The sequence below is a fragment of the Macrobrachium nipponense genome, chromosome 4 (assembly GCF_015104395.2).
Source record: "Macrobrachium nipponense isolate FS-2020 chromosome 4, ASM1510439v2, whole genome shotgun sequence".
NCBI lineage: Eukaryota > Metazoa > Arthropoda > Malacostraca > Decapoda > Palaemonidae > Macrobrachium > Macrobrachium nipponense.
Genome location: NC_061100.1, coordinates 140,798,265 through 140,821,701, shown reverse-complemented (window position 1 = coordinate 140,821,701; position 23,437 = coordinate 140,798,265). Strand labels below are relative to the sequence as shown.

Sequence of the window (23,437 nt, the reverse complement as noted above, 5' to 3'; positions counted from 1 at the left end):
ATTAGATTATATATATATATATATATATATATATATATATATATATATATATATATATATATATATATAGTTTATAAATCCTACAATTGGTTTTTCCGAAAGTTATTCTGAGGAAGGGTTATACGGGAAATATTTACGCAATAATAAAGAAACAGTTGTGCTAGTTTATTGAAATGTAAAATAACTTCACAATTACAAAAAAAATAAGTGCAATATAATATTCGGAATATACGCGCGTCTATACGGGACAAAAATCATAACAAAATAGTAGAATAACCGAGGGTTTCTTCGTATCAAATAAATAATGTCGAGTATTACCATTACATTTTCGAATTATTTGACGCACTAAATGATGAACTTCTCTCTGTCTGATAACTTAAGGAAAATAAAGAAAAAATGCGATATACTTTATAAACCAATACACATGAAAGAAAGATATCGTTCTGCAACACACCAGAGCCAAAGAAGATCCCACTGGTCGACGAATGTTAACTGAAGCAAGTTCAAGCAACGAAGAAACAAAAGAGGCTGGTTTACGCGAGAAGAGGATAAACAATGACGTGCTTTCGACACTGTTTGACACAACGCATGCACCAGCCACTTCAAGTATGAAACACGAGATGTCACTGGTTCAGTTATTTACTTCGCTGCCCGTCAGAGTGACAATAAAAGTTGGGTTGCTGCTGTTGCTCTTGCGCAAGGAACTCTCTCTCTCTCTCTCTCTCTCTCTCTCTCTCTCTCTCTCTCTCTCTCTCTCTCATATATGCCGAGGTGAATATCTTTCCTCTATTCATCTCGGAAAATTTAAAAATAACTCTGTACTTAAAAGGGGTTCAAGCAAATTATGCATAAATATCCAATTAGCACACATTTTATGAATCACTAAAACAGGATGTCATTCGCATTGCAGTATTTAAAAAAAAAAACAACAACAACAACAACAACAACATGGAATACACAAAAGCTCAGTGCTGCCACACGTAACAGATAGCCAATAAAAATATTCGTCATTAATTGAGCAAAACAAAGTAATATTCAGTGCATCTGACACATTAGCAATTACTTAATTCTTTGAAAATATAAGGAATTATAAGTTCTTGTTGATTTCTTTACGAATAAACAGTTACAGACAAGAAAACAAAATCCTAGTTAAAAGTAAAATACTTGCCAAAATTTTGTGGTTCACTGTAAGGCCATCAGCTGATGAAAGAGCAAACAGGCTGCAGGTGGGTATAATAGGGAGGGCATCTGCCAAAACCAGAGCCCACTTACGCAAGATGTAACAAAAACAACGGTTCAGAGCTCGGGAGAAATATTGCGTTCAAGAAATGAGAAGGGGAGAGGAGCAATCGGTTAGAGAAGTGGTTAGATATGGGAGTGCCGGTCTCCTGGCCAATGAGAGGGCCCACAGGGTCATGGAGAAAGAGCTCTGACCAATTCTGGGACCAGATGTGAGTTCTGGCAGAAAGTCCAACCGATAACAGAGTGCGCAGAGAACCTTAGACATTTCATTTAGTAGAAAGAAGCCAGAAGCGTAAAAGCGTTAAGGATACTGGCGACTGCTTTCTAAAATATATATATATATCTCGCCATAACTATGTAATTTCTGCCGTTTATGCCAACAAAATAGACCTCTGTTTTCAGAAAACATGCCACAAATACTATGTGTCTCTAAACAAACTATGTATTAGCGAAACAAAACGACATAAGACACCCTGAATGTCAATGCAGATTCAAACATGCTGGCAATCCATGAACTAAACCTGTCCTGGTCAAATATTTTCAGTGAAGTCAATTCACTTTAAATTTTATCACATAAAATTTCAGGTAAATAAAAAGACGATGTAAAGAGAGATTTTTGAAAAATATGCTTTTTTTATTTTTTCTTAAAAAAAAGGTAGCCCAACAAAGCCCCCAGCACATACAAAAACCATCCATTCTAGCAATGAGCCGAGCAGAACCATAATTCCACTAGCCCTGTCATTTCCAAATTACCACAGGCCATTAACGACTCGACGAAAATTAGACGCTCCCATAAACTCATATGAGAGAGAGAGAGAGAGAGAGAGAGAGAGAGAGAGAGAGAGAGAGAGAGAGAGAGGGCGGTTATGGGGAGTTTATAATCCGCTGCTACAAAAACGTGCAAATAATTAAACAGAGGCTTACCTATAAGATAAACGTCATGATCTTTTAATATAACTTAAAATAAGAATTTGTCCCATTCCTCTGTAATGAGTCATTTGGATGGGCATTAAAATAAAGTGTAATTACCCATCATTTTTAATGACCAGTTTTGTACAACAGCTGGAGCCACTTCCAGGAAGCGCAACAAGGAAGAATTACACATCTGACGAGTCCAAGAAAAGGCGAATCATAGAGTAAGATAAGGAGAAACAATCTGGAGGAAGGTGCAGTGGAAACCTGGGGTGACTTCTAATTCGAAGACTTGGTAATTCTAAGCCCTCATTCCGGGGTAAAGTAGAGTATGGCAGTTGATGTTTTCCTACGTTATTTTACTTACTCAACAAGAATTTAAAGTAATATTTATTCAGACGACTGTAATTAACCCCCAGGGGCCAATACTAAACACGGCGAAATACATTGGACGCCTCAATCCCTAGTGGATGTCGTTATTCGCGGTTACGTTTCTTGCAGGGTAATTCTAAAGAATATAGTTCCACACGGACTGCAAGGAACGTAACCGCGGATACGCCATGCACTAGTCTTTGGGGCGTCCAATGTATTTCGCCGTGTTTAGTACTGGCCCCTGGGGGTTAATTACAGTCGTCCGAATAAATATTACTTTGAATTCTTGTTCAGTAAGTCAAACAACATAGAAAAAAGTCTACTGCCATAGTCTACTTTACCGCGGAATGTGGGCTTAGAATTACCGAAGACTTGAATATAACGGAAAACCTTATATTGCATCGCTTTCAATACATTGCTACAACCCCCTAAGTGTTATTCTAGGAACCGTAATATGTGCACCCATTACATTATAGCATTCTACTTTAACCGCCGGATATATACTCATACGTTATGTTTCACTACACAAGATTTACCAGAATTGGATGAATGTTTTAAAGAACTCAGTACACCTACAAATCTAAACGGATATTATCCTAAGCGGAGTAAAAATCACAAGTCGGGGTGTAGATCAACATCAACAATGCTTTCATTAAAATTTCACAAATAACTTTTTCCTAATCAAGCAAGATCACCGGTTTCATACACATCTAAGTGAGAATTATAACATCAAAAATCGTCAGCACATCCTCACTCACCTTATAGACTAGATTCTTTGCTTGTTGGTAGAAGAGCTCCACTGTCTGTGGGCCCTGCAGGTGCAGTATCGATTCGATGTAGAACCTGAAAAAGGAAAATATATCATTATCAAAGAGTTTCTTTCATCACCACCATAAAAGTAAGAACCACCCAAATGCAGTCTTACCAAGACACTCGAGTAACAATTCCGATCTACCTCATAACCACAAATCGTACAAACTAATATTCGGCGGTTAAAATCTTTCCCTTATCTATCTTATCACCTTCAGCGATAACCAGCACTGCTAATCTCTTTCCCTCACCCCCTCGCTAAACTTCTAAGCACCCACACGCAGAGCAAGAAAGTAAAACTAGAGGTATCCGTTATCTTCAATATCCTGTCAAGATTCTGCGCCCTAGTTTAAAGATATGACAACAGTGCAGTAATCTCTCAGCACATTAGTCAGAATATTCTACCAGTGGAATCCCAAGCTTATTTTTTCACTGGCAGATTCGTGTTTAACAAAGGTAGTCATTACTTATTACCGCTCTTTCAGAGGTCAGCGACCACAATGGAACAAGATCAACGTCATAACATTCACTACTAAAGTGAAGAGAATCATGTGGAATATTTACATCGATCTTTTGATAAAATGAACACAACATCGCCAGCACCTATTCAAAAACTATAGCAATGGTTATGCTGAAAAATCAAAGGACTCATCAGGCAGCCATGAAAAAGCTGAGAAATACAAAGAAAAGAGACACAACATACTACGCACAATAAACTTACAGGCAGAGAATTAATGGTAATGGTCTTTATGTATGGTAAGCTAAACATGGCGCTTAAGACAGATGGCATCAATGAATTCATACAGCCTAACGAATAATGAAATACAGCGATGGAACGCGCCAATGAGCCGTTGTTACTCACCACCAGGTCATAACTAATACTGCAGCTCTTAGGTTTTATCCGTGATAAGACATACACTAAAGCCGACATTGATTGAGAGAGATGAGGAAATTCGACACACAATGTATAGGAAATATGAAGGAGAACTGTTCGGGTGCGATAAGTGACATATAAATGATAGAGTCACTAAGAGGACAAACACAACACTGATGAGGCAAGAGTTAAAATTTCAAGAGACACAAGCCAAAAGGCCATAACTATGTTTACATTACTGGATTACCCACAACAGACGTAATTAGGGCCAGTAATAGCATTTTCTTTGGAGGGAACGAAAAAGTATTAAAACTATAACCAGTTTCAATATGATACTCAATACGATTCAGAAACAAAGAAAATCAGGCGTATAACTGAACACTTAAAAGCTTACTTTAATTGAGACTTCCCAAAAGCAATTTTCGATTATATACTCGTCACTGCTTGTTTGGACAATTTTCATTACTCTTATATATCACAAATCCTTTCAGAGCAAATATCGACTGCCCTGAACTGTCAATAAACATACAATTGTCGTCGCATTTTATTTCTCTTTTTTCTTTTTTTTTTTTTTTTTTTTTTTTTTTTTTTCCTTACTCTCTCTCTCTCTCTCTTTTTTCTTCCTTTCTCTCTCTCTCTCTCTCTCTCTCTCTCTTCAGCAACGCCTATTTCAAAGTGAGTGTTGGATTCGTTTGATATTGCCGCTTCCATGTAGAAAATAAAAAAGATATGGGAATGGGAAGGGGTAAGAAGAGGGTTGGGGGTGGGGGTGGTGGGGGGTGGGGGTTTAGAGGCGTTGGGAAGGCCTTATCCCTTAGCTGACAGATCTCGGGCGCTGTTCCAGAACCACTAAAGGAACCGAGAACAATGAACGTTTATTCCGAGGGAGAAAGGAAAACGACATCCAGGGTAAGATGAGTGATATCATAGTTTTCTTTTCTTTACGGCACCATCAGAGCCAGGAAAATGAAAAGACGACTACATTGACGACTAGGATGACGACAAACTATGTTGCTTGTTTGTATGGCGTTTTTACATTGCATGGAACCAGTGGTTATTCAGCAACGGTACACGGGACCAACAGCTTTACGTGACTTCAGAACCACGTCGAGAGTGAACTTCTATCACCAGAAATATAAATCTCTGACACCTCAATGGAATGCCCGATAATCGAACTCGCGGCCACCGAAGTGGCAGGTCAAGACCATACCGATCACGCCACTGAGGCGCTCTCTTGCATGATAGTGAGTATTGTCATCATCTTCATGATAAAAGAAAAAGCACGGAAGACAGTACTGGCTATTTGTAATGATTTTTCATATATACCCAACTTGATAAAGAAATAATAAAATTATTTCAATATTGTGAAAAATATACGCAGAGAGAGAGAGAGAGAGAGAGAGAGAGAGAGAGAGAATTTCCATTCCGCTGCTGTATTAATGCTATTCTTATTTGGTTAATTGCTAAGAAAATGATTAACCACATTGGAGGTTCATAAAAATCATCTTGTAAGGCTTTTCCATAGTTGGGAATCATAAGTGTTCAAAGTAGTATATTAGTTACCAAACATGGTTGTTAGTAGATTTTGGCAGGTCGCAACTAGGGTGTAAAAATGCATGGAGCTGTCAATCTCTTACGAAAAGAATAGCTGAGAAACACGAAGGCTAACTTCATCCTTACCCTTTCTTTAAGATTTATATATATATATATATATATATATATATATATATATATATATATATATATATATATATATATATTTGTGTGTGTTTGTGTATGATGAATATATCTACTAAAAACAGCCACCAAGATAAATACACCGAGACATCATAATTCTTAGAAGAGATAAGACTACGAAAACAAACACAGGAATAAAAAAAACCGCATTTAAAAAAAAAATAAATCATAACAATTAGGAAGGACTCTGAGGATTACCCAGTCGATGCCCTCCATTCCGAATAATATATATGACTGGATAAAAATGTACCGATGTAATAGTTACTCACGTTCACTACTTTTTCTCACTCGAGTCTTCTCTCTATCTCTCTGTGAACTCAGGTGTAACCCACAGCATTCTACTCACAACGTCGTACCTAATTCACTGTTTAAGTTAACAGAGAAATGTCCGGTTATGGGGAATCTACTTCGCTATTTTCCTCGCCCGCTCGCAAATCGAACGCAAGTACATCGGTTGTGAGTAGCTGGTGGTATAATTTCGCTACGAGGACCAGATAAGAGAGAGAGAGAGAGAGAGAGAGAGAGAGAGAATCCATCAATGACTTCCTAAGTTCCTTGAAAGCTATAGAATGGAGGACGTTTCCTACCAAGTCCCCCTCCTATCACATTAACTCCTTTTGAAGGGGGAGCGGACGCTCATTGTGCCCTAAAGTGCTTCTGTTTAGACCTCCTGCGGACACCCAGATGGACGCAGCAACAGCACAGGACAGTTCTGCCTCCGAGACACACACTGACGGTTGAAAATGATTCGCGTTAAGGATGCGTCAACAGCATTTCTAGTTTTTGCGTCATATAAACAATACATAGCTATCAAAGAAATTTACACCGAAACACATCTTTTCTTCAACAATTTATGAAATCGTGAAACTTGCAATTTTGAATTCATGAACGATTATAATTCGAACAACGCATGATTTTCGGATATATGATAATCAATCAGGCCCTGTCAAGAAAGAAACTGTTGGCCAAATTTATTGAGTGAACAACCTTTTTTTTAATAAATTTGCACTCCTACTCGTAGAACAGGTGGAAAGTCGTTTCATTGTTAAATAGTCGGAAGAACAAGTCTCTCATCATAATTATCTATCAAAAACGCATATCTACCTATATAATTTACTCTTCGCATATGTACGTATGTATGCACGTCTTCATGTACCCACACACACAAACATATATATATATATATATATATATATATATATATATATATATATATATATATATATATATATATATATATATAATTTCGATATAGAGAAAAATACTTAAATGCATAAAAACTTCAATGTCGTCCTGATTTCGTGCCTGCCCGCTGGACGGTGGTTCGATCCCACGAGGGACGAAATTATTATCAACTAAAACATTCCCCTTCGGTACATATATGAAAATATATCAATTCCGAGGTAGAGCGAATTGGATATTAAAGGGCATTTGTAGCTCGAATGACTTATATGAATCACGGTGATGTGATAATTATTCATATATATATATATATATATATATATATATATATATATATATATATATATATATTATATATATATATATATATGAGCAGGTTTGCCGCAAGAAGAAGAAAATTAAATACTAAATACGAACCTGCAAATATTATATATATATATATATATATATATATATATATATATACACACATACATACATAGAGAGAGAGAGAGAGAGAGAGAGAGAGAGAGAGAGAGAGAGAGAGTCCAAATGTGGCACAGTAAATGCTGTCTTGATTTTCCACTGTCAGAGGAAGTGGGTAGATTTGCAGACGGTTTTTTTTTTTTTCTTTTTTATAGCTCACTGGATCATCGGCTCCTCCTCTTCTCTGAGAAGAGGTTCAGTTCTCGAGGGCCTCTAAGGACCCGTTACCACCTCTGCTACTTCCCTGTAACTATATACACACCCATCCTTCTCCCATAGTCTCCCCCCATAGCCAAACATCTTGCGATGCCTTGTTATGGTAATTCTACACGGTCAACCCATCATGGAGAAACCCCCACCCCCTACCCTTTTAGCATATGTAATAGGTACAAACATGGGGCCATACCCGCACGTATAGGTTCCTTTATTCAGACCAGGAGCAAAATAAAACAAGTCCGGAATTAGTGAGAAAGATGGTGAATCTAGAATGGAGAAAGTAACTTGTAAGCAATGCATCATATCAAGGTTTATTCGTGATATCTCAACAGAAACATTCTGTCAGTGAATGACTGTTAAAATCAAGCTGACAGACAAAATTATCATGACAAAACTGAGGAACGGAACTTTAGTTCTGTTATCTTAGTGACGACGATAACGCGCCATAACAGCTTCCAACCGTTTGGAATAACAGCCATGTCACAAAGTGCAAACAAACTCCAAATGGCGAAGCGAACAATAAAAACACAAGCGGACCGAACAAAAGCACTCTAGTCCTATCTACTAATGGGGCTTATGCTTAAAAGCTTCGGGTTGAATAGCTTTGTTCCTGCAGCAAGTGTTTCTGAAAGGGTAACAACAGAAACACCTTCAGTTGGTAGAACAATGTCCTTGGGACTGACTCAGTCCTCGAATGAGGGACGGAGGAGGACGGGGGAGGAAAGAACAATTCAATGGACCCCTCCGTCGATTGTGGTCCAGGCTTCAAAAGGACTCCGACGGACGTAAAAGTTGTCGTACAATAGATCGGCCCAACGACATTATTTCACTCAGTGGGTTCCTTACAAACCGACCGCTATCAACAGTCATTTTTATATATATCAAATAGTACACAAACCAGGAAGGTTACAGTAATAAACGGTTAATAAAAAAAATGTCTGTAAAATCGATCTCTTCGATTCAGAGCATTAAAAGCCTTCATGTATGTTCGTCATCCTGTGTGTTTGGTAGGTGTGTCTGAGACAGAAATATCATAAGGATTTCCTGTTCTCTATCTATTTGAAGAAGATCAACAGATACAGCGACGCTTCTGGGTGCTTTCAAAACACAATTCTTCGGAAAAATTATTGAAAAACAACACACTGTATCATATTTTCTTCATACGCATCCGTGTTATTGTCGGTAACTAAGGCAAACAAAACAGAATGCAGGACCAAATCAGTCACTTCGAATCTTGTTTTTCTTTGAAATATAAAACATAGTATATCAATTACTTTGACCAAATCTGGCAGCTTCAATTAAAACACCAGTGCAGTACATCAATATATTTCTTTTCAAAAATTAGCACTTGAAATGACAGTGGAATCACACGAAAACTGAATAATATACAATTATCAAGTACCGAATGCATGTCACAGAACGTAAAGGAAGCGAAGCCATTCTATCTTAGCACAGAAGAGTCTGCTAACAGATTACAAGGATTTTCTCGACTTTCATTTGGTGATATTTGAGTCTCGACTTTCATTTGGTGATATTTGAGTGTCTCCTGTGCGGTTTATTTAGGATCACACGGCCTTTCCCAATTCCCTAGAAACCTAAAAGATACTTAAATTTATCTCAACGCAAATCCTTCAGAAGTTGTAGCTTTGCATTCTTAAGGATGAACCTTCTCTTTTCCTATTTCGTGTGTACCGCTCACTATTACATTCATTTCTATTTCTGTTTCCCGAAAAAAGTCAATTGATGTTTCTGGTTACGATCCAGCTCTTCTAAATCATACACGAAGCGCTTCGGTGGCGTGGTTGGTATGGTGTTTGCGTCCCACCTCGGTGGTCGCGGGTTCGATTCTCGGCTATTCCATTGAGGAGTGAGAGATGTGTATTTCTGGTGATAGAAGTTCACTCTCGACGTGGTTCGGAAGTCACGTAAAGCCGTTGGTCCCGTTGCTAAATAACCACTGGTTCCACGCAACGTAAAAACACATTACAAACAATAAAACATACACGAACATTCTGAATTTGAATGATACGAATTTAATTACTAAAAATGAATTGCTTATCGTCAACGATAATTGTGGGGAGACTACGACAGGGAAAAAAAATCCCTGTTTAACTAACTATAAAAGCTGGAAGAAAGTCAAAACATACATGGAAGTGCTATACACCTCTCTCTCTCTCTCTCTCTCTCTCTCTCTCTCTGAAGGAAAAGGAGGATAAAAGTCCTACTGCAATCTCTCTCTCTCTCTCTCTCTCTCTCTCGCTCCTTCTTCCTTCCTTCTCTCTCTCTCTCTCTCTCTCTCTCTCGCTCCTTCCTCCTTCCTTCCTTCCTCTCCTCTCTCTCTCTCTCTCTCTCTCTGAAGGAAAAGGAGGATAAAAGTCCTACTGCAAGTGGGGGAAACCATAATAATTCTCTCGGGCATAGAAAACACACGGAGCTCGAATTGAACCGTAACTCTCCCATTGTTCACAAACTACGTCCATAAATAACTAATGGATAATGGGAAGAAAACCCTTTTCGGGAAAACTCATAAAACTTCTAAACGATTATTGCCACAAATTGCACTAAATCACAGACGAGGAACCAACGCTGAATCCGTAATCATGAACAATAACAATACTCTATAGGGGAAAACTGGTCAGCAATTAGAATTTAGCCTTTTTTTTTTCTATTTTATTTTTGCACTGCCTTGAGAAAGGAAGCGAGAGAGGTCTTCGGTCAATTTTAGCGAAATATTCACTCATACTACACATTACTTTCACACCTTGGATGAGAGAGAGAGAGAGAGAGAGAGAGAGAGAGAGAGAGAGAGAGAGAGAGAGAGAGATTAAAGTTTAAAAAAAACTGACAATTACTTAAAAAAATTGCGACTACAACCTACAAGGTTGTATTCAGTCCATCACAAAGAGATATCAAAATGTATTTCTGGACCTGGAGGCTGGGAATTACTACCTCTTCTCTCCACCTCTTATTAGGTCGGACATTGAGTGCGGAAGGACGCCCCCAACAAACAAAGGAATGTCAGGGCAACACACAGTAACAGGGAAAAACAAGAAAAAAAAACAGCAATAGGTTTTCTCCAACCATTCTTTTTTCGTCCAAGTAATGTATGTGCAACACGTTTACCTCGCTCTCGTCAACCACCTGAGCCACATTACATATTCTCCCTATTCCTTTCGGGTCTTTTCAATTTTCCTTTACCATGACGGAATTGGAGGTAAGCACAGAATATTCTTCCCCTTTTCAACCCCGTCTCTAGTCTTAGAGAACGCTACGCTCACAACACGTACAGCCAATAACAATTTCTACGTGACCTTGTTAAGCTCTCCGTCACCTCAATTTACGGCGGCTTAATACAATACTAAGCGGTCTTATTACTTGTATTCCCTGGAAATAATATAAAAAAGAAATGCTAAGTAAAAAAAAAAAATGCGTCTAATGTTCTCAGAAATATCTACGAACAAGAAGATGCCCCTGAATATTTATCTTAAAAGAGGGTGGTACACTCGAGAAATGAAACAGACACAGACATATTAACCTTTTAATTGTTGAAGGGCAGAAAGCTATCAACTGATTCAAGATGCTATGCGCAGTCTTTCAATAGGGAAGACTAATTGATCGAGAACGTGATCCCTTGTGGTAGGAAACTCCCGCATGTTCTAACTGGTCTTCGGATGAGCGAAGTAAGTGAAGCTGGGTCTGGTCATCATTACCTGGACAGGTGGCTGCCAAGGATGCCAGATGCAGTAGGCATATAAGCCTTATCAACACCCACGAGGCAAAGATATACCTCAAACTCTCACCTATACATCTGCCAGTTTAGCAAGGGAAAGATACGCGCGCGTACGTGTTTATATATTGTGAAAATACGTTTATTTCTAATAACTCAAAGCGCGTTAATGAATTCGAGACAGTGTAAGCAAACCTCACTGCTCCTAAGGGACGATGGTTGGTCAGTTTACTATAATTACGCTCTTGGTTGCAGGTCCACAATAATACAGCATGTGAGTTTATGGTCTTTAATGAATATTAAAAGCTTTCGAACCTTGTGCTATAGGTTCATCTTCAGTCAAGTGAACATTATGACTTTAAAAATCCGTCGAAGTAAACTTCTGAACTGGACAATTCCACAACGAGGAACGCATAAACTCACATGCTATATTATTGCGGACCTGCAACCATTGTCATCATTTTCGACGCGTAAATCAAGTACGTTCTTATTAAGACAGTCCCTGGACAATAGCCTCGAGCCCAGTAACTTGCGATCCAGGTGATACCTGAGGCTGATGGCAAATAACCTTCCTAGTAACAATGTACACTACTGTAGACGCCAAATTGTGTGTGTGCGTGTGTGTGTAGAGAGAGAGAGAGAGAGAGAGAGAGAGGAGAGAGAGAGAGAGGTGACGCTTGGATGGAGCAGGATCGTGCCTGAAATGGCAAGAGTACTCGAAGAGAACGTGAACTATTTGGATGATGATCTCCATTTCCTGATGGATGCTGGAAACTACATCTCGACATTTTTACTCGCCCCACTCTCGTTTTTCATTCTAGGAGAAGGCGAAAGAGAAGAAAGCGAGAGAGTGGAAAGGAGAAGGTGGGAGATAAGAAATAACTTGTATCAGTTCAATACTTCCTTACATCCACATTCTGGCGAAAGTTGACGTTACAAGATTTTGACTCCATTGCAACAATTAACGGATTTCCACGCATTTCTCTGATTCATTCAAAGTCGGAAGTAGCAAATAAATTATCTCCCCACCCCTCAAAAAAAAAAAAAAAAAAAAAAAACTTAGAACAAAGTTAATCCGGTATGGACTGAATGAAAAATTCCATTGAGGATACACTCGTAACCTTTAAATATTTATACGTATTTGTAATGAGAAGTTGAAAGGAAAAATACCGTAATGTAGATGAAAACAACCGACAGACTTTAAAATTCCATCTCATTAGCAAACATAGTTAATTTCAGGAGTAAAACTCCATAAACTACTGACATTATAAAACAAACAACTCAAATCCAAATTCAACTCAAACAGGAACAATAAAACAAAACGAGAACAATAAAAACAAACAAAGAAAGAGCAAAGTTTCTTGCGACGTTTCTCTCCATTTTGGTGAGCAACCATTTCTGCTTGATGGCATCCATGGAAATGCTAAAGAGAAGAAGCAGAGAAATTCAGTGAATATTCCAAGGCATAATATAACACCCCCAGTGCCTCACAAATAGCCCCCTGTTAGCTACGCTTGGCTGCTCTCGAAATACATGCACGCACCACAGACGGGACGCCATTAGCATAAAATCTATGCAAATTGGATAAAATATTATAATGTTCATGACAGTGGGAATTTTTGGTTAAGAAAACTGTATCGGCTATAACCACAATAATAATAATAATAATAATAATAATAATAATAATAATAATAATAATAATAATAAGTGGCTTGAGACCTGGTTCCGCCACCAGCCAATAGTAGATCAGCATGGAGCAGACCCCCTGCTGTCAACCCCGAATATAAACGAGGATGGACACCGCTCCAAGATCAGTCCACCCTCAGCTTTCCAGCCCGAGGATGTCTGGCAGCTCCAGACGAAAGCTAACTTGCTTCAAGAAAGATATATATATATATATATATATATATATATATATATATATATATATATATATATATATATATATATATATATCGTTATGACTTTGATGACTATGGTATCATAGTTTATCTGTAAAATTCAAATATATACACCAATTTGAGTGCTGGATTTTTTTATTTGATTTATATAGATTTTTGGCATTATGCCAAGCACTGGGGCAACTAAGGCCATTTCAGCGGTGAAACGGAAATTAACAGTAAAAGGTCTGAAAGGTGTAACAGGAAGAAAACCTCACAGTTGCACTATGAAACAATAGGAGAGGGTGGACAGTAAGAAAGAAGAAAGAGAATATGAATGGAGGTTCAGTAAAAGAAATGAAAGTAGTTGCAGCTAGGGGCCGAAGGGACGCTGCAAAGAACCCTAAGTAATGCCTACATTGCACCGAATGAGGTGCGCTGACGACACTACCCCACTATGGGGATTCGAGCGCTGGAGTATGATCGTTTATGTCAAATACAGGTGGTCATTGCATGAATTGGTGTTAAGGAATTGTCTGAAGTGGTAAAGATCATAAGTACATAAAATTAGCAGTTGATAATGTCCTACTTGAAACAGATTACTAAGGATAGTGTGTGTGTGTGTGTGTGTCTGTACGGTACTTTATGCAAAAGTAAATAAATTGATGCATGTTCATTTATTATTTCCCATTCACCAAAATTATAAGAAGGAAATTTCTTACGCTGGGGCAATACAAGATAACATAACATCCAAAACCGAAAATTCGAACGTAACTTGCAGTTTTCACATAAGTTGAAGCTAAAGGATATTTCACATACCAGTTCTATGCATTCTTTAAATGAAGTGGTGTAAGTAAGTATGTATGATGTATATATATTAATATATTATAATAGATATATATATATATATATATATATATAATATATATATACATTGTAACTTAGTTATCATTAATTTCTAGTTATTATTTAAGTTTTTAGAGGTTAAATATTGAAGTATTATATTCTTTCTTCATTAGTTATTTGTCTCCTCACCGGTGGTTATATTGGTGTTTGTTGTTGGCTAACGACTGTTTTATATTTTCAAGTTGTGTTGGTTACGTGGCGGGGCTCCTTTGTTATCCGAGGGATGGAGGTTTGCTCTTGAAGGAGTTTGCCTCAGTGTGTTTCTGAGCCTCCATCCTTGAAGGGCACTATATTTGCTTGTGGAACGATTTTCCTCGCCATATTGCAGAGCTATGTCTTGAAGCTGTATAGATGATTGGATATCCTTACCCTGCAGCAAGGACATTATATTCTGCATTTTGTGTACTGCCCTTGGTTCAGTAAAAGCCAAGGGGACCTCTCTGTCCCAAGGTAATAACAGATATACCTGTAATTATTTTTTGAGATCACGGCCTTGATTCTCTGCTGACGTCATTATTGGAGCTTGTGAAAGCCTATCCAACACCATACTTTGGGATCAATTTTCCCTGCCACCCAGATTAAACCGCCAGACGTGGAGTGTGTTATTGTCCTCCAAGAGGAGACCTATGAAGTTGTTAGGGATATTAGTTTGTATTTGTTAGGATATTCTTACTTTTCGCTTGCCTCCTCCTTTCTGGACCCTCTCCCCTTTTAGTATGTATTGTTGATGACCTGTCTTTAATTGTGTAATTGTTTTCTTTTGCAGGAAGTTAAGAGCTCGTGTTTCTCATTAGTTACTGTATATTGAGGTTCAGGTGTTATTTCTGTCTAAAACTTATGTATGAAAATTAAATGTCTTTTTTTGTTGTATTTTCTTTGTCCCCTTGAATTGACTTTGCACTCTTATTGAAGCTGGATACTATTCCACCTTTTCTGGACTTAGTATGGTGTTTTGGTGAATACTACTTGACAAGAGTTTAATGTTTTGTGTGTTGGTCAAACCAGCCATCACAATATATATATATATATATATATATATATATATATATATATATATATATATATATATATATATATTATAAATGCGTGTGTATGTGTTTATAATCAACACTTTTATACATACATATAAGAAACAACTTCATATTTGTATTTTTGCGCCCAATTTTCACAAAAAAACAAAAATCGAAAAATACATTTAAAGTTTCACCGAACTACTTCCCTATTTATAGCAATTTAAATAATGGGTATTCATATACAATACGAAATATCCTAGTGTGATATTTACAACACATTACATAAATAAAATCGCAATAAATCTCCCTAAGAGACACAAGCAAGCAAAAACTTTTAAATGAAGATAAAACAATAATTGTTCATTTAGGGTACAGCTTGCCTATTGACGATACGGTTAAATACAGTTGAAAATCTGGGCACAGGTTGAAAAAGTTGCTAGATCTCAGGATTTCCTGTAAAACGTAAACAATGCTGAGTCCAATAAAAAACGACATCTGGTTCTAAACCTTTGGTGTGACCACAGCTGCCGCGCCTCTCCTTTCATAACAACTTTCTTTGAACACAGGTGGCAAACGCCTCAAAACCTTGATCTCCAATGGCCTTTCCTGAGCAGGGATAAACCAATCTAACTTTTCAAAAGCAAACCAGAAAAGAAACAAAATTTACTGCGCGAGTAGGCTACTTAATCTCCTGCAAAGCATTGTAACAAGAAGCACGCGTGTTTCTGTATACTAACACCAGACGTGGAATTACTTCTGCGATAAATTGAAATTAACTGCATTATAATTTAAATGAAATAGAACTGAGATTACTTATTAAATTAATAGAAATGATTGAAGGCTCAGTAAATGAATGTAGTATATCTACAGTAATCATACTACCCATTGGTAGTAATTGAAGTACAAATTTATCACTTCTTTAACATTTTTTCCAAGCAATCTTGAAAATGTTGAATGTTTTAACATTAATTTAATTATATTATGAACTGTACCATGATCATATATGTAAGAGGGTAGTGCTGTCAGTGCACCACACGTGATAAACTATGAGCATTATTTACGGGTTTTTGCAGTATTCCTACGGTCCATAGCTCCTACCCCTTTCATTCCCTTTATTGTACCTCTGCTCATATTCTCTCTCTTCCATCTTGGCAACCTCTCCTAACAACTGATTCTCAGCGCAACGGAGAGGTTTTCTTCATGAAGGCAGTACACACACACACACACATATATATATATATATATATAGTATATATATATATATATATATATATATATATATATTATATATATATATATATATATATATATAATATATATATATAACGGATTATCGCATTTGCAAACACAGTATCGAGGTCAGATCACATGACTGAGTTTTTTCGCCTCTCCCCTTTACACCTGACAGGTATGGATTTCTAATTTCCAAGTTTGCATAGACTGGTCCATAATTGTATTTCGTGATTTATACCACTAGCACTAATGAAGCGCCTCAGCGGCGTGGTTGGTATGGTATTAGCGTCCCGCCTCGGTGATCGCGGGTTCGATCCTCGGCCATTCCATTGAGGAGTGAGAGATGTGTATTTCTGGTGATAGAAGTTCACTCTCGTCGTGGTTCGGAAGTCACGTAAAGCCGTTGGTCCCGTTGCTGAATACCTAACCGCTGGTTCCATGCAACGTAAAAACACCATTCAAACAATCAAATAAACTAGCACTAATGAGTTTTTTTTCACCAATGCCTCTTTGACACGTGTTAGGTGCGGATTCTATAGTTTCAAACACTTGTTTCTGTTCGTTCATTCTGTTTCTGTAGGATATATATCATGATTTCTACTACTAGGTATCAGCCCCTTCGTCAATGGAAATAAAGATGAAACCGACCAAGTCCTACAACCAGTCCCTCATTTTTCCACCTGTGGTGATGTGATATATATATATATATATAATTGTATATATATATATATATATGTGTGTGTGTGTCCGTGTCTGTGTCGTGTGTGTGTGTGCGCGCGCAAACTACCCCACCAAATATCCGATGTGACACTGAAAGGATGAAAATGAGCCTAAAAACCAGCAGCGACTATAATATAATAATAATAATAATAATAATAATAATAATAATAATAATAATAATAATAATAATAATAATAATAATAATAATAATAAGATAATAAGACAAATAATGGTTAAAATATTCTGTTTAACAAACGTATAAAGAAACCGCAACCCACTTCCGAAATAAGGGAATAAATGATCCCTTTCCATCGCCTTTATGTTAATGGCAAAGTCTCCCACTGAGGGAAGGGAAACTGAACATTTCCTATGCATAGGCTTTCAATACAACAGCTCCGCCTCGTGAGACAGACAGACAATCAGACAGACTTCCACATTTTTTCTGGGGAGAAAATACTCGAAAACGAGTTACAAAAAAAAAAACACAAACCGGAAAAGAGGAAGATTCTGACTTTAAAAATGAAAATTTATAAAGCGGTTATATGTTCCCATTTTAAACTAATCTTAGGCCTATCAATCGATGGATGGCTTCTCACAATCGCCCGTCCTTTGAACACCCCCTCTCCCCCTCATACAATTCCGTTTTCAGAAGATGAAGTGAATCCAGTACAATCGTCTCCCCTATTCACTGGGAAGGCTCTTCTCTTTTTTTTTTTTTTTTTTTTTTTTTTCCCTCCTCCTGATTTAGGTGGCCCACCCGATTTCTAAAATCAAAGGGCTTCTTTTACCTTACTTCCCTCTTCACTGTCTTTATGTCTGTTTATTCATTTATCGTCTTTAAAATGATCGATTACAAGTTGTATATATACAGGATTTTTTTTTTTTTACTTTATCACAGTGTTCTGATGTAATTGCCTTACATGAACTGCAACCATTTAAGATGATCAAAATAGCAATGAAAAGCGACATATGGCAATGCATGGAAAAAGAGATATCATATAAATTGACCATGTCAAAGCAATATATTAACTGATCTTAAACAGCTCGGTAAAAACGACGTATGTATAAGAACACACGGCAGAATACAAGAAAATTCTTAATCGGGAGACGAGCCTCCTCTCGCATGGAACGATGAATGCTGTAAACCTCTCGACTGTCCTGGAACATCTCCTGGAGAGAAGAGGCGCAGTCGGGGGTATAGACTGTGGGCGGTTGGGTGGGCGGGGAAGAACGAGAAACGAAAACGGCAAGAGATCTGGTTTCTGATAAACTGTAGACGATTTTTCTTAAATGAAACTGGCCGTGGACGGGCAACTCCAAAGAAATAATGCCATATTATATGACTGAAAAACTGCCTGCTCATTCGCAAATTTCTTTGTAAAATGGAGAATTTTGCATACAGATACAACTACTTCTATTACTGCTTCAACATGTCTATGTAGGACGTATACACTGAAAAGTGAAAATTTTAATATTTTACCTGCCATATTAACGAATACCTTTGAATTATTACACATTCATACACACGTGCGCGCATGCACTCATACCTACATGCCAACATTATATATATATATATATATATATATCTATATATATATATATAATGATATATATATATATATATATATCTAAATATATATAAGAGAGAGAGAGAGAGAGAGAGAGAGAGTGATGAGATATTATGAATCAAAGGAATAAATTTGGGCTTTGAAACTTTCCGAGGTTAGCTAATAGGTACATTTATGGAAATAAAACTAGCGACCATTACACTGCATAATGAAATGATTTAATTTTAACTCATACAACCCGACTTATCAGTTGAGGATGACTCGCATCTAAGAGCAACAGCTCTTCACGCCAATTAATAACGTTTCCGAATCTTCTGGGTTCAGGAACCCAAAATTAAAAGGGAGTAAAAATGATTATACACATACATACACCCATATATATATATATATATATATATATATATATATCTATATATATATATATACTATATATATATATATATATCACACCACTACAGGAGAAAAAATAAGAGACGAGGTATAAGCCTTGACCGGTTTCGACTTTACTACCAAACCAGTGGCAATTGAAAATAAAGTCGGAACCGATCAGGACTAACACCCCGTCTCTTATTTCTTCACCTATAGTGATATATATGTTTATATTAAAGGCGAAGTAGAATTTACAGTCCAAAGAACTTACGACAAACCATTATGCACTGTATTATGGTATGGTAATGGAGGAAAATACCTTTATAATCCGACATATATATATCATAATTATTCTACATGACTGTTTGGTTGAATTCACTTTAGTATAGTCACACAATATTTAGTCTGCTATTCGGCAATAACTCAAAATGATTTCTTTTCAGCAATGAATGTGCATTTTCATAAATCGAATACACTACATTTACGACTGTCTTTAAAATAATTTGGTTATAAACACACTCATTAATTGACCAGTAAAATGAATGCTCACAGCTTTCATTAGTTAGGAAGCCTAAACCAATCAAACTTCCAGTTCAGAAATACTACGCAAGATGCCTGATAGCTTGCTAACTCAATCTCCCGAAACGCAGTTACGTTAGAATGTTTCTTAACAGTAAATATGCCTTAAACTTACGAACAGGATGAAAAAAAAAAAAAAAGCTGTATGCCGAGTCTCCAGAATTCCAGCACGTCCAGCTTATAATCACATATACCTGGCAATGGAGGGCACCGCTAAGTTAATGGGGTTCCCAGTGATCACAGAACCATTCCAAGATGACGAGGGAACTGCATTCCAGTGGATGAAGCCGCATTCCAACTAACCAGCCAAAGATCATTTTGGGGGTTACTGAGGTAATGGGACGAAATGGCGACCTCGACATTATTCACATAGCACGGTAATCTGATTCGTTTTTAATGTCTTTTACAATTACTAGAGCCTCAATGTCGGGAAAGCCGCGGGGCATACCTACCATAAGCAGGAATGGTCAACGGAGCCATTCTTCCCTTCCAATGATACGATCACAGTCATCATATCAACAATGAGGGGAAACCCCTATGAGGGAAAGAAAGACATAACGATTAGTCCTGCCTTAGAATCGTGAGACGAAGAAGCGTCTCTCCTCCTCAGACCGAACTCAGTAATCCCGCTCTCCGTTCGAAAATTGGAAAGAGAAAAGAAATAAAAAGGGAAATAAGAATCGGAGGGATAACGTCACAGGACTCTTGTCTGGAGTCGACACTTTTCGTTTTAACTGCCAGTCATTAGGGAATGTGAAGGAGCGTAAAATTAGGCCTACGTCGACGTGGTATAGGCTGTCCCTCCAAGGGGCACGGACACCACAAGGTGAAGGCCCCGTAAGAAAGGCGCCAGACAGGGTATAGGGCACCTAGTACTCCCTACATCCCACCGCCCTTCAAAACAAAAGGCAGAGGAGACAAAGGGTTACAAAAACTCCAAACATTTCTAGGAGCCTTTCTTTCTCCTTCTCTCATTCCTGCGGAGCTTCTCAACGCTAACAGATTTATTCACAGGCCTAAAAGTTAAACACAAGTTTAATATCCATACGGACTTACAAATACTCTTGCGGTTAAGTAAGATTCATACGGACTTACAAATACTCTTGCGGTTAAGTAAGATTCATACGGACTTACAAATACTCTTGCGGTTAAGTTTCGTATTCAGTGCGTAACTTAGTATTCTTTGAGAGCTTACACATGAATGTCCACTTACAATCGTGAACGTCCACATGCACATTCATTGTTATACATAAATATTTTTACGTATGCTTATGTATGTTGCTATTTTTCACAATACGTTTTCGAGGGAATGGCGTGAGCAAGGTACAACCTTCCAGTTTCTCCGCAAGTCTATAATGGTGATGTTGCTAGCTCCACATATTATTTTTCAGTGACCCTAGCCGATGACGGTGCCCATAAACAATTGGGTGGAATGGTGGGCGGTCGAACAGGAGATACCCATGGACCTTGGAAGCGTGATAAGGACAATTACATAACTCAGCCATGGCACTCACTCTGAACACACACAAACACACACAAATAAACAGAGAGAGAGAGAGAGAGAGAGAGAGAGAGAGAGAGAGAGAGAGAGAGCTTAATGGCCGACATTCCTTTTACTTTACGATTTATAAAAATGGGGATCATTATTAGTTTCCCTGGAGAGTGAAAGGACACAAGAAATAAAAGGGGGAAGCATTTTTTCAAGTTTCTTTTTCAGCGGGGGATGTTACTAAGCTGTAATTCTGTGCCAGCGCTTCCTGATGGCCCCGTCCGTTCTCGAGTTTTGTGCCATTCTCGCTTCCGTAATTGCACAATCAACGTTATGCTCATTACGCCGGCCCCGATTACGTCGCTGCTATCGCCCGTAGCATCTAAAAAATGGTTCATATAGGTAAAAAGGAAGAAGTATGGAAAACCCCTTTTATGTAGATTAAAGAAAAAAATACGTAGAATTGAAAATATTCTATGCCGGTAAAAAATGGAAAAGAACCGAACAACTTTTTGTATGTAATTTTTTTTATGTGTTGGGGGGGGGGGGGGTATGAATTAAAAGTTAGATATGTTTACTGTTGATGAAAAAGCAAAAGGAGAATTTATTTTTTTTTAAGTAGGTTTTCAGAGTAAAAAATTTTTTTATAGCTATAAAATGGAGAATGAAGCCAAACTATTTTGTATTGTGACAATTTTTACTGGGACATACGAGAAAAACTTTCGGAAATTACTAAATCTTTCCGTGAATTTAGAAGTGTTTATTAATAAAAAATGTAGTCTTTAACAAACTAGCACTATAAAGTAAAAAAAAATGAATACAAGGACTGTATCCATTTTGTAACTGTGTGTGTGTGTGTGTGTGAGAGAGAGAGAGGAGAGAGAGAGAGAGAGAGAGAGAGAGAGAGAGAGAGAATCGAATATTTAATGAATGGTTTCATCCAATTGGGGTGAGATTACCTCTTCAAGGCCATCCAGTTTTGATGGTAAACATTTTACCAGAGCTATGAACTCTCACATCTGGTGATATATAAACGTTTAGGATGAAATTTTTATTTTTAGTTTTATACAACTTTTTAACATGGCAAAAAATAAAATGGACAATATAAATCATCTCTTCTACAATTACTTTCAGATACAAATTAAAGCAAAAAATTCACCTTGAGCTGAGGAAAGGACCTGAGATCTACGGCATCTACGGCATTTAATAACTGAGCAACGGTTATGATAGGTTATTTCACTCACAACAATTAACACAACTCCAGGGAAGAAAAAGATATAAGATAATAGCCGTCAAATGTGAGTCCTTGATTAACAGCAATGATTCAGAAGATACGTGTACAATAGCTAATCACATTTTATAAACCGACGGAATTACGATTAGCCAACTTCATTTATTTCCACTGCCTTTCACACACTTACTATAACAGCAAATATAAAATAGTTCATTTCCTCAACATGTAATAGAGTTGAATATCATTTAATAAGTGATATCAAGTCTAAATGGTGGGAATAAAATGTGAATTTCTTTCTTTAATATAAACCATGACTCGTAAAATCCTTAATTAAGCTTTACGAGAACCACTATCCTCATCCTCTTCAGAGGGAGAGCAACTTAAACTGCATTTCCCTCCGAGGATGAGGACAAAAGTCCTCCTAAAGCTTAACGATTTTAAGTGCACCATTAAGAACATGTCATGATTGACACTCAAGAAAGAGGTCCTTATTTTATCCTGATCTTTCAAGAACGTGACTATTCTTCATAGTCTTTATATAAGTGGTTGTTAAATACGCTTATAATGATCAGGATACTTAAACGCCAAACCAAGCTAAGATCAAAACCTATTATTTAGTGACAAGGCTATCGAAAACCTGTCATTGACTGTTACTTGCAAAAAATCAACATTAACCTTTTGGGTCAAGGAAACCGTGATGCTAAGATCATCATTATCAAATTTACTATTTAAAACCAAAGAGAAGAATTGATGGTAAATATAACAAAAGAGATTAAACTTGAAAAGATTAAAACAAAAGAGATAAATAAAATCTCTCATCTCAGCAGCAGATAACTGAAGATATCAAATACCTAATTTCAGTAGCCTGCCCAGTTTAGTAGTCGGCCAAGAGAATGAGAGAATGTCAAT

General features: G+C 37.3%; 1 protein-coding gene across 8 annotated transcripts in view; it reads right to left on the bottom strand.

Moving 5' to 3' along the window:
* LOC135211236 (FERM domain-containing protein 4A-like) overlaps positions 1–23,437 on the bottom strand; it is a 770,148-nt gene that overhangs the window by 165,874 nt on the left and 580,837 nt on the right. For all 8 annotated transcript variants that reach the window (XM_064244502.1, XM_064244496.1, XM_064244497.1 and 5 more), the window contains one exon: positions 3,285–3,369. In XM_064244502.1, coding sequence (XP_064100572.1) covers positions 3,285–3,369 — 85 coding nt within the window. The remainder of the gene's footprint in view (positions 1–3,284; positions 3,370–23,437) is intronic.